General features: G+C 36.1%; 1 protein-coding gene across 1 annotated transcript in view; it reads right to left on the minus strand.

Annotated features, from left to right (window-relative positions):
• The window catches only part of LOC150100324 (inverted formin-2-like), a 319787-nt gene that overhangs the window by 90754 nt on the left and 215188 nt on the right, over positions 1-13845 (minus strand). Inside the window, exons 8-9 of the mRNA XM_090402638.1 lie at positions 12761-12925; positions 3392-3649 (exon numbers count right to left, since the gene is read on the minus strand). Coding sequence (XP_090258764.1) covers positions 3392-3649; positions 12761-12925 — 423 coding nt within the window. The remainder of the gene's footprint in view (positions 1-3391; positions 3650-12760; positions 12926-13845) is intronic.

Genomic DNA, 13845 nt, shown 5'->3' on the forward strand with positions numbered 1-13845 from the left:
TGTTGATGATGATGAAGCACATTACATCGATTTTTTACTTAGGTGAAGTCCCATGTGAATATTGTAAAAAAATAAACTTTGTTTGTCTCGGTATAGTTTGTATTAGATGTTTTTGTAAATAATTCTTTTCAAGCTAACTGTATATATTGCTTTAATAAGAATATGTTAGAGTGTTAAAAACAAAGGGCAATGTTTTTGTCGTCAAAGCTGTACATGGCAGCATTAGAAAGATTGCTATTGAAATTTGTATGTATGAGAAAAGCTTCCAGGCTCTAAGTGTAAACATCTCCGAAGTCAGTAAGAAAGAATTCAAACAACTTTCCGATGGCCGGCAACTTACAATCAGAAGAAAGCAGAGGAGAACAAAAGGCATGCCGAACTTGAAACTTAAGTTGGAAGACTCATACCGATTCTTTGGGGGTTGCTAAACTTCATGCGAGGTCTCAGAGGGGGGGGGGCTAATAAAAAGGGACTGAAGCAAGCAGAAGGGGGTCCTGGTTTCAGAATTGCTGTCAGAAAGGAGGCCACCCAGTCCAGAGTCGCCGTCAGAGAGAGACTACCCGGATCCACGTTGCTTGAGAGAGAAGTTTCCCTGCTTCCAGAAAGGAGCTTCTCGGTTCAAGATGTTCGCTAGAGAGAGAGAGAGAGAGACTACTTCTAGGCCACCAAGGTTTAAAATTGCCAAAAGGAAGAGTTCCAATTGCCGGAGAAAAGTTTCCAGGCCAGGTTAATGTCAGACATTCACCAGTGTGTTGCGTTTTCATCACAATTTGATGATTCAAACGACTTCACTGATATTGCTCAGTTAATGGTATTTCAAGATTATTCAAGTAAAGAAGAACTTTTGAAAATTATACCATTATTGGGAAGGACTAGGGGAGAAGACATTTTTTCGGCATTTGATGAATTTGTGAAACAACACAAACTTCTGCTTTTTAAACTTGTGTCTATTACTACTGATGGTGCTCCTGCAATTATAGGTAATAAATCAGGCTTCATTTCATTATGTAAAAACGATGACAAATATCCAGATTTTTTTAACATACTACTGTGTTATTCATCAACACGTACTGTGTAGTAAAAGATTAAACACATTTTGGATATTACATTTAAAATTGTAAATTCTGTTTGAGGAAAAGCCCTGCAATGCCGGTTATTTAAATTACAGGTAGATGATGATAGCAAACTTCTATTGTACAATAATGTTCGCTGGCTCAGCAGAAGTCAATTTTTAGAAAGATTTCTTGTATTAATTAATGATATAAAAAATTTTCTTGATGAAAAAGGAGATGTTTATCCACAATTGAGTGATAAAAGATGGCTGTTACACTTATCATTTTTAGTAGATTTCTGTATGAAATTAAGCAATTTAAATTTAGAGTTACAAGGTAGAGATAAAAATTTAATTGATATGTTAAGTTCAATAAAAACTTTCCAACAATACTTACTTTTATTAAAGAAAAATATAAATGACTGCGAATATAGACATCTCCCATATTTATTAAAATTTTTTGAATAAAATCAAGAAATTCTTCGCTATGATTTAAAAGAATTTATTCGTGAAATAGAATTAGTTGAGGAAGAAATAAATTCGAGATTTAAAGATTTTTAATAAAACTGAAATGATTGTATATCTTTTATCAATAATCCATTTCAAGAAAACTTGAACATCACAGAAATTTCAAATAAAATTAGTGGGCTGTTTGATATAAACCAAGCTGAAGTAGAACTTGAGATAATAAAAATTCAGAATAGTTTACATTTAAAATCAATAAACAATGTAGTCATTTGGAAGTATGCACTAGAAAAATTCCCAATGTTAACTGATATTGCGCGAAAAATTTTGTCATATTTCGGATCGACATACTTGTCAGAATCTGCTTTTTCAAATATGACCATCATAAAAAATCAATTAAGAAACCAAATTACGAATGATCATTTGGACGATTGTCTGCAATTGGCCACTTTTTTATATCAACTTGACTCTGAAAATATTGCGAGGTCCAAACAATGCCAAATAATTTTGCCGGAACACTAAATTAGCTGTATACAAGACAGTGTTCAAACCAGTTTTAACTTATGGATCTGAGAGCTTGGTCAGAAGTAAAACACTTGACCAAAGACTAGAGACTGCAGATATGAGAGTCCTGAGAAAGATTAGAGGCGTGAACAAATGGCATCAGTGGCAACATCATATTAAAAATGCAGATATTAGGAAAGAACTTGGCATTGTCAGCATCCAGGAATGCATTAGCAGAGCTAATCTCAGGTGGTATGGTCATTTAAATAGAATAGGCGAGGAAAGATTGGCAAAACAAGTGTTCTCTGCCAGGTTGGCAGGAAAACGACCCAGAGGAAGACCATGATATAGGTGGTTTGATAGGGTACAAAGTGCCTTAGACGACAGAAATATAAGATCTGATAATATTGGAGTCTTGACAAGTAACAAACTGATCTAGAGGAAAATTGTAGATAGGAAGTTAGTAATAATGTAAATTTATCAGGTAGTACTATCATATCCTGTACACCCCTTGAGGGTACATGGCAGGAATTTGATGATGATGATGAACAATGCCAAATTTCACATTAACTTTTTTTTTTTTTTTTTTTTTAAATCAACCAGCATTTCCTGTAACTTGTGAGTTTGTAATCAATCTGTTGTTTTTTCTAACTTTGGTTTTCCAAAATAGAGAAATAAATATTTCATTCCAATATTTTTTTTTTTTTTTTGTTGTATTAAGATAATTACAAGTGATAAATAAATTTTTAAATACACAAATAAAGTTTTTAGTTGTGTATTTTTTTTTAGTTGATTATTTGTGCGTAATCAGATATGAGGTTGGGGGAACGTGATCTATATAAGAGAGTAGATTGCCGAATAACTTATATATAAGAGAGTAGATTGCCGAATAACTTTTTATAGAAAAGTAGCTCACGTAGTAAAAAAGGTTGAACACCACTGCTATAAGTGGTGGGAAAACATTCGAAGAAAGAAAGATATTATAAAAGGAATTTGACAATTTTATCATTGAAGAATGTGTGAGCAGAAATGGAAGTGGCATGGTGATGAACTATAATGAAAAATGAAAGATTACAAAAATTAGTCTTTGTAGGCAAAACAACAGGTAAAAGGAATCTGAAGGTGACGAAAACATAGAATGATGAAATTAAAAACCAAAAATAAGACATGATCAAATTAGAGACAAAACAAATAAGATGAATATGAAAAAAAAATGTATGCCAGAAAAGTACTAAAAAATAACTGTAAATCAAATCTCTTGTAAATTATGGCAATTCATGGTTTTGTGATTTCTTTGTGATTGCTAAAAAAATATTGACACTGAATATTTTGTAATTTCCATTTGATATGGAACAACTTAACAAAACTTACTGCATTAATGAAGTTTCCAGTAACCAAGATAAGTCGAAGAAATTCTTGAAGGGTTACACTTGTAAGTAATTTACAACAAGTTTGTTTGAAGGCCTCAATTTGAGGCCTGAGGGCATCAACTTCTGGTTGAAATTCTTCCATCTGCAGCATCCCTTGTATTAAAGTTGAGTAACCTTCAATCTCAGACAAAAGAAGAAAAAACCTTTCAGCAGTTCCTAATTTCTTCACATCCCCTTTATAGGACTTAAGAAGTGATACCTAACAATTGAAACAGAAATTATTCAAATCAGTGTAACTTCAAAGCAAATATAATAATTCTTTCTTATGATTGTGCAAATATGTACTATATATATTACAAATGGATAAATAAATATTTGATACTCTCCTACAAACTTTGAGAATTGACATGCAGTACTATATTACACTTGGAAAATCACAACCAACACATAGCTTGGATTCGCTATAGACCTAAAAATGAACTGCTGTGTTTGTTTACAAATGTCAGAAGCATCAGAAATAAGAGGGATGAAATGGTTTCAGTGATTGAGCTTATTCATCCCAAAATCATTGGAATAAGTGAAACATGGTTGAATGAAGATATCATAACAGGAATAGAAATGGGAGGATACAGTATTTTTTGCGAGGATAGAAAGAGCACAAAGGGAGAGGGATTGCTGCTGCTGCTGATGATGATAGCTGGGCAATTAAGTCCACATAATATAGATACCAAAGGGGGGGGGGGAAATAGGGGCAATGGCTATGAGGCAGTGTGGAGTAATGTGGAGGTTGCAAGGAAGACATTTAGTTGGATGTTGTTATAGGACTGGGAATGTGGAAGGTGATGATGAAGAAATGTATAAACAACTTGGATTAGCGAACAAAGAGGGTAGTTATTACGGACGATTTTAATTATGGCAGTATACATTGGAATGAAGAGACAGCATTTGGGAATAAGGAAAATGAATTTCTCGAGTTCTTCAGAGATAACTATTTCAGGCAACATGTAAAGGAGGGCACGCAAGGATCGAGAGTTCTAGATCTGATCATTTCACCAGAGGATGTAATTGTGAGAGGGTTTCGCACTTTCCTCCAGTTGGTGAAAGTGATCACAAAGTAATCACCTGTGTTGTGGCTACTCATATGCAGACTTCTGTGAGGAAAGGATATATGTAGAATTATAAGGCTAGTGATTATGACAAGTTTAGGAGACAGCTTAGAGCTATAACATGGAATGAGTTGAGGGGGTAAGGAAATAAATGCTACATGGGAACTGAAAGAAATACATAACAGCATCAATGTGTGAATGCATTCTAAAGGCCAAATTGCTGAATAAGGTAGGAGTAAAATGGATGAATGTGTAGCTTAAGCATGAATCTGGAAAAAAAGTACTTTGAAGAAAGTATAAAATGAATAATGGTAATAATCAGTTACACGAAGAGTATAAAGAACAAGCCAGGGGAGCGACTCATTTTTGGTGTTTAATTTTGACGGTATATATATCAATTATAAGTAAGTAAATATTTATTGACTTATTGCTGATATTTCGCTGGTGTTATAACCAGCACCTTCAGAGCACAAAAACACAGTTTGTCACAGTACGTGTGGTGTAAAAGGGACTAGTTTAACAAAATTGTAACAACAACACAAAGACTAAAGTCCTAAAAAACAGAGAGAGAAAGCAGGTACTAGTTATGTCTTAAGATGACTGTCTCCCAAATCTTAGGCAAATTTATACAGCCATATTTGTTGAGATTCAGAGTATGTTTCAAGGCTTCTGTTGCTTCTAACAACAATCTCTCTGACTTGTAAAAGCTTCTGTGCAGTACTTTTGTTTTCTTCCAGTTGATTCTATGTGCAGGGGTATCCAAAGCATGGTCTGCTAGGTCTGACTTGCCATAGTGATAGTGTCAGATGTATCTTTTATGTTCACTGATGTGAATGTCCACAGGTCTTCCTGTTTGACTGTAGTAAGCTTGATCACTTGAGCAGGATACTTCATAGACTCCTCGATGTGATAAAGGAGGGATGCTGTTCTTGGGTGAATAGATGAGAGTTGCTAATTTGACACACGGTTTGAATAGAGTGTATAGTTGATGTTTTTTGAGAATTCTAGATATCTTTTCCGATGTGCCTTTAATATATGGGATGGTGACTGTTTTGTTCTCTGTGGTGGATAGTTTGCTCTCACTCTGTAGGTTTGAATCCCACTATGGGCATGGGTGTTTGTGATTGTCTGTGAAAATACTAGTGGTGGTGGGTGGTAGATGGCGTTAGTGTAGTTGCGGTTCGTTATAGTTGGTGGAATGAGTGAGTGGTGAAGACGGAGTTGTAGAGTAGGTACCCTCCCTCGATGAGCCATTGGACTCCCTGGAGGTGTCACGTAATAATAATAACGTGACACCTCCAGGGAGGAGTTTCTTAGGAGCATTTAGTATTTTATTTATCTTATGTGGATCATATCCATTGGCCATGGCATAAGTGAGCCTGTTCAGTAGCAAGAGCATTGTCATTGAAACAGTTCGCTCTCACTCTGTAGGTTAGTGTTTTTAAGATACCATACTGTTGAGAAGGGTGATGGTGTGATTGTTTATGTAAATATCTCCCTGTATGTGTGGGTTTTCTAAAGATTGAGAATGATAAGGAACCACCTGGAAGACATGTGATTAGTGTATCCAGGAAGGGCAGACATTTATTAGCTTCCAGTTCCATTGTAAAGTGGATTTTTGGGTGTTGGCTATTTAAATACGCTAAGAATGTATCCAATGTGTCTGGGCCGTGTGGCCAAATAGCAAGCACATCGTGAACTTAACATAGCCAAAAGCGTTGGTTTGATAGTGGCTGTATTGATAGCTAGTTTTTCCAGGTGTTCAATGTAGAAGTTGGTTAAGGGTAGAGAAAGCCCATAGCTGTCCCATCTAATTGTTTGTATATTTTCCCTTTCCATGTGAAATATTCTGCATGTATTGTGAATTTAAATAGTTCAAATATATAAGGGAGAAAGTGTGACTTTAGCAGATTAAGGGTTTCAAGTAGTGGTACATTTGTGAATAGTGAGGCGATATCAAGGCTCACCATTAAGTCTGAGATTTTTAAGATATGGTGTTCCAAAATAAAACTCTCTTCCATATGGTGCTCTAAAATCTAACTCTCATCTGTTCATCCAAGGTCAGTATCTCTCCTTTATCACATCCAGGAATCTATGAAGTACCCTGCTCGGGTGATCAAGCTTACTATGGTCAAACAGGAAGAACTGTGGACATCCGCAGCAGTGAACATAAAAATAACATACATAAAAGATAAAGCACTATCACACTATGGCAAGTCGGGCCTAGCAGACCACGCTTCGGATACCCCTGTACAGAGGATCAACTGGAAGAAAACAAAAGTACTGCACAGAAGCTTTTACAAGTCAGAGAGATTGTTATTAGAAGCAACAGAAGCCTTGAAACATACTGTGAATCTCAACAAATATGGCTGTATAAATTTGCCTAAGATTTGGGAGACAGTCATCTTAAGACATAACTAACACCTGCTTTCTCTGTATGCTTTTTAGGACTTTAGTCTTTCTGTTGTTGCTACAGTTTTATTTGATTTTTTTATTTTTATTTTTATTTATTATTTTTTTTTTTTAGATAGAAGGCGCCTAATTAGAACTTTAGTCTTTGTGTTGTTGCTACAATTTTGTTAAACTAGTCTCTTTGTTACACCATGTTGTTGTAATCTCGTGTACTGTGACAAACTGTGTTTTTGTGCTCTGAAGGTGCTGGTTATAACACCAGCGAAATATCAGCAATAAGTCAATAAATAATTATTTACTTATAATTCTGTGTTCCGATATATATCATCAAAATTAAACAACATGTATGACGAACACATAAGCCTTTCTACACGTAGGAGAGTGACTCATTTAGTAAGGAAAACAAAAGTAGAGTGTAAGGAGAAATTGGCAAATCAGGCAAAGAAAAACCCTAGAGTTTTTTTGTTTTTTTTTTTAGATATGTGGTAAGTAGAAGGAAGAATATCATGGCAAGATGAAGTTAATGGATGAAAGTGGTAGAATGGTGATGCTGCAGAAGACATTGTTGAGGTATTCAGTGATCAATTTATAAGGGTATTTCATCCTGATCAGGGTGGAATCATGAGGAATTAAGTGTAGAAAACATAGGAGAGGATGGCTTATTGTAAGTGAGCAGGAGGTATTTGAGGAAATAAATAAATTTGATGTCAATAAAGCAATAGGATTTGATGACACATCACCATGCATCTTAAGGGAATGTTCCAGGGAATAGACAGTAGCATCGGCATGCCTGTTTAATAAGTCTTGCCACAGCACAGGTTCCAGGGAGGAGGGTAAAATTGTTCCTCTGCATAAAGCAATAAGACAGTAGCTTCAAATTATACACTGGTGTGCATATCTAGAGTTGTGGCAGGGATGAATTCTCCATGCTTGCTGCGCAAGCTCATTAATTGAGAAAGAAGTAATATTTTTTTGTTAATAAATGCTCATAAAGAAGAACCGTAGGGTAGAATTTATATTAAAGTAGCTAAATTGAAAAAGATAGAATATCATTTGTAAAATAAATGTTTTATTTGTATGATTAAATGTACATAAATTTCTAAATATATAGTTTTAAATGGTCAGTAATTCATTATTCCGCTAATCAGACTTCAATCACCTCTCACTCCTTGAATGATAACAAGAGCAAGCGTGAATTTCAAGACCAGTCGCCCCTGAGTTGTGGTGAAGGTACTGGAGAGATTGGTAAGAAGTAGGATCCAGAAATGGGTTGATAACAGCAGTATTCTCTGTGGTTATCAGCAGGGGTTTTTTAAGGGGAGATCATGTTTCACTAACTTACAGGGTGTTCGGGATAAATTTGACAGTTTCGTAAGGAAAAAGAAAATCTTCTTTGTATCTATTAAATTTATTGAATTGACAAAAAAACATTACAGGCAGAGTTAATTACAATACTATCAACAAGATTTACTCAAAATAACCACCATTAGCATCGATCACAGCTTCAATTCTGCTTCGGAACCTCAAACAAGCTGATGCTACAGTCTCCCTGGGAAGGGCCGCAAAAACTGTTTCAATTTTATCCATTAACTGGGCTTTTGTATTACTGGAAGTGCGATTGGTGTCTTTTTCAACTGAGCCCCATACAAAATAATCCATGGGGTTAAGGTCTGGGGAGTTTGGAGGCCAAACATTTGGACTGGTGAAGTCGTAGAAATTTTTAGACAACCATTTTTGACTTTTCCCAGAGGTGTGGCAAGGGGCCGAATCCTGCTGCCATACATACGGCCTACCATTGGCTACTCTTGTTATCCAGGGCTTGACTACAGTTAGCAACTCCACGAACAAAGCCCGAATTCCAATGCCAGGGTTCTTCAACACCTGTTCCTGCAGATTTGCGAGGAATTCTGCTGTACGAACGCAATCAGATCGTCTGCTAGGGATCTTTCTTCTTGCTACATCCTCGTAGTCACCATTGCAAGTCTCTAGTTCATGCCTGATTGTTTTTACTGTATTCAGGGAGCATTGGGCAGCAGTCGTAATATCCTTATTTTGATGGCGGGCACGAATCATCATGATACAAGTTATTCTCTTCCATGATTCAGGTGGGTTCCAGCTATCCATCCTTTCTGACATCTTGTATATGAATGAAGAAGGGTCCAAACTTTTAAATGAAGAGAAGTGTGTGTTAATACATGTAACTTACGGTAAAATATAATTAATTATAAATATGTCAAATTTATCCCGAACACCCTGTACTTATGTACTATAACAAGGTGACAAATGCCTTGGACAGGGGAGATACATTTACAGTGGTGTACTTTGATTTTGCAAAGGCTTTTGATAGACTACCATATGACAAGCTCTTAAATAAATTGAAATAGATGGGATCGGATAACAGACTTTTGAGTTGGATCAGTGACTGGCTGTTGGAGAGCTATCAGAAGTTGTATATGGGGATGCGGTATCCCGAAAGAGAAAGGTCACACCACTAGTGACCTCTCTCTTTCGGGATACCGCAGTGGTCAGTTTTGAGGCAATTGGTTCAATTTGTATTGATACTGCGATGGGTTTAACTAGTGATATGCAGCTGTTTGCAGATAATGCAAAACAGCTGCATATCAACACAGATGTTATGGCCTTACAGTAGGACTTGAACAGATTGCATGAATGGGCAGATAAGTGGAACTATCAGTTCAATGTTGCAAAAGGTGAGGTTTTGTGGTTTGGTAAGCAATGATGGGATGCAAAATATACACTCGGTGAGGAAATTTTAATGAAAGTAGAGGAGATGAGAGAGATTTAGGTGTGATAGTTTATAAGAACCTGAAATAAATTCAATGGTCACATTGCACAAGTTGTGAAGACATTACATCAGATAATAGTAATGATGCAGAGGACCCTGACCTGCAGAAATAGAGCTATGATGCAATTGTATAAGGCCTTGATCAGGCCTCGTATGGATTATTATGCACAAATTTGGTTGCCGGGTTTTTTCGTGGTTATTATTGTTATGTGACACCTCCAAGGAGTCCAGGGACTCATCGAGGGAGGGCACCTACTCTATATCTCTCCATCTCCACCACTCATTCCAACAACAACAAACAGCAACTACCATCATAATACCAATGCCACCTATCACCCACAACTAGTATTTTCACAGACAATTACAAACATCCATTCCCACAGTGGGATTCAAACCTGCGGTGTTTTGGTGGGAGAGTGGACATGCTAACCACTCTGCCAACTAGATCGACTGTATAAGGAGGGTGTGAGTAGAGGAGTGAGGAGTAGGTTCTTTGTATGGAGAGTGGTTGGTGAGTGGAATGCATTGCCTAAGTGTGTTGTGGGTGTAGACACTTTGAAGTACGAGGACAGATTGAGAGAATGTAAGTTACAGATCCTCGTGAATAGGAGGAAGGGGGGGGGGAGATATGATTGATATATATATATAAGATAGTTAGGGTTGTTATTGGGTCGACATGGAGGAGAATTTTCATAGAATGATAGGGGGAGAGGGTTAGAACAAGAGGCCATTGCTGGAAACTGTATAAGGAGGATTATGTTCTTTGCATGGAGAGTGGAATGCATTGCCTGAGTGTGTTGTGGGTGTAGACACAGTGAATCAGATTAAAGCACAGTTGGATGAGCATTGTGTGGAATGGTTTGCATTTCCCACAATGAGTCTCTGACTCCATGGAGGTCAGATGATAATTTTTTTTTACATTTTTTTTTTAATCACATTACATTCATTTGATTATATATGATACCACAATGCTTACATTTGTTTACATATGATACTTACGTTACATACATTTGTTTACATATAATATATACATTAGTTTACATGTCGTACGTACATTACATACATTTGGTTACATATGATACATACTTTTTTTTTTCCTCTTTATCTTGGATGAGAAGTAATTTCCCAGCTTTCATCCTCCAAGCTTATATGTAAGCTTATCTGAGGATGACACCAGTTGGTTATTATTTATTGGTTTGTTTGCTGTGTTGGGAAGCTACAAAAATTATGATTGAGAAACACACACAATAACTTGGAATGTACTGATGCGTCACTGAACTGGAAGGCTGAATGAATATATCGTGTTTCATTGAGTTGGTATGGTATTTTGGGTGCGTGTTTCTTGTTCATAGAGCTCTTTTTCAGGCTATTGTAATTTGTAAGGTTTCTGAATTCAAAAGGTAGAAGTTTCGTGTGGCCTTTCCGTAGTGATTATTGTATTTATATGTGTTATAATTAGTTGTCTGAGGTCTTGTTATGCGATATATATTTCTGACTGTCCTGTAGTTGGCATCGAAATAATGTTTTAGCAAAGCTGCATAGTGATATAAATGTTTTGCTGTCAGTATTGTGTGTTCTAACATGGCAGTGTATATAAAGTCGTTATTGTCTCTTTGTTCCCAAAAGATCAGTGTTATCATTTTGTACTGTAACGACATTAATCTATTTAGTTTGTAGGGTGCACAGAAAGCATACATTGTTATAGCATATCTTAGCATAGTGCTTTGTATATTAGTGTTTTTAGGTGTGTGGGAACTATGTCTTTTAACCTGTAGAGTTTGCTAGTTACTGTTCAGAGTTTGTTGTGTAGATGGTTTATGTGGCTATTCCAGTTCATATCTGCATCGAAGTAAATTTCAAGGTATCGTATTGTTTCAATCTGAGTGATTGTAGTGGTTTCACTGTTCTGTGTGTTTTTTTTATGTTGGAGAGTGGATATTGGATGGTTATATATTTGTTATCAACTGGTCGAGTCAGTGGATTTCTGAATATCATTAATTTTGTCTTATCTGAGTTTAGGTGTATGGAGTTTTTCGCGAGCCAGTCTGTGATCAGATTTATGCCATGTTGCATATTTGTTTGGGCTATGTTTGTATTATTATGGATGGATATTATCAATGTATCGCCTGTGTCTTGGAATATCTTACCTTTGAGAGGTAGCTGATTAACATCATGCATGTAAATGTTGAATAGAGTTGGGGAGAGTACAGCTCCCTGTGGCACTCCACAGGTTACTGATAGCTCTCTACTTCGGTTTGACCCGATACGTGTGATATGCGTTCTATTTTGGAGATAGTTTGTAAACCATCTGTCCTCACCCCTCTTGCTCACAGTTTCCTTTTGTAACTTCCAGGGATGACCTCTTGTCATCACTCCTTTCCACTGTTCAACCAAGCAAAAGAACTCCTGTGTCAACCCTGTAACCACCTCTCAATGCTGACCACTGTGTAACCTTAAAAGAAAAAAAAACAATCTATTTCCTTATACTCTACTTTTTTCTCCCCCAGAATCTCCCATCTCATTTCTCTGCCATACCCACCCACCATGCATTTCATCTCCAATTCAGTCTTACATTTTGTTCTATGAAGAAATCCACATAAGCATACACACACTCTCTTTTATTATCATGGTCAGTTTTCATTTCCTCCTCCTCCATTTCATTCTTGCTATCACTTGTACTACATGCACCTTCACTTACTTGACAATTTCTATCTTCAAGAGTAGATAGCTTAATGAAGCTATCTACACTTAATGAAGTAAACAGCACAGACTATTAAGCTATTAATAATGATTGATAAATCACATCGTGATATATCAATTAATGTAAGTAGGGAATTTTTTAATGCAAATGTAGAACTTTAAAATGTGGTAAAGGACACACACACACACACACACACACACACACACACACACACACACACACACACACACACACACACACACACACACACACACAGGGTTATTCTCCACTCTGAGTGATCATATAATGAAATGTTTATTGTAGTTTTATAATTTTTATAATGTTCAAACAAAAAATATGATATACCTCCTCATTTTCTGGAAGAATCTTCTGTAAGCCTCGCAGTCGTTCTGCACCAATTTCTTTTGCATGACATTTGATAATCATATTTACAATTCCTTCAGGATCCGTTTTAAACTGTTTCAGGAATATATTCACATTTAAGCTTCTTTTAGTATCCAGCAAATTTATCTAAAAGTTAAAAAAAAGGAAGAAATAAAGACATTTAAAACCAAAGAAATACTCAGAATTACTTTAGCCTAGCTCAGAAGTCTTTCAGAATCTTGAAATATTTCAAAAAAGATTTGTAACTATCACTTTTAAACATTGGGTGGCTTACAGCCTCAAAGGCTTGACAAACTGATTATAGATTACCTGAAAATAATTACCTGAAAAATAAAGTTGTCAGTGGTCTTTGGAATGTTGAGTATGAGGACAGATTGAGAGAATGTAAATTGCAAAGCCTCATGAATAGGAGGAAGAGGGGAGGGAGAGATATGATTCAGACATATAAGCTAGTCAGCAGTTGTTATCAGGCTGACATGGAAAAGATTTTTCATAGAATGGCGGGGGGGGGGGATGAACAAGGGACCATCACTGGAAACTGTATAAAGAGAGTGTGAGCAGAGGAGTGAGGAGAAGGTTCTTTATGTGGAGTGATTGGTGAGTGGAATGCATTGCCTTAGTGTGTTGTGAATGTAGATGCATTGAATCATTTTAAGACACAGTTGGATGAGCATTATGTGCAATAGTGTGTACCTCCCACAATGAGTCTCTGACTCCATGGAAGTCAGATGTTAGTAATAATAATAATTTCTAGGACTCAGCTGATATAAGCAAGGTCAGCCAAAACAAATACTTGTTTCAGATATACATAGATTTGTTTACCACATTAATGGTGATTGAATAAAAATTCCTTGCTATAGCAAAGAAATTTTATCTAATTAACATAATTATTAAAATCTAAATTTCTAGAAGTACTCAATATGATGGATATTTAATTTACAATTACTGTGCTACAAATAATGGATTGAAATTGAAATATTTCCTAATGATTTGCAATGTGCAGTCAGTTCTCACTATAGCAAACACCATTCAAACAAACTAGCTGA

Source organism: Typopeltis vanoorti, chromosome 13 (assembly GCF_054136105.1).
Source record: "Typopeltis vanoorti isolate ZY-2024b chromosome 13, IOZ_Tvanoo_1.0, whole genome shotgun sequence".
In the NCBI taxonomy this organism is placed as follows: Eukaryota; Metazoa; Arthropoda; class Arachnida; order Uropygi; family Thelyphonidae; genus Typopeltis; species Typopeltis vanoorti.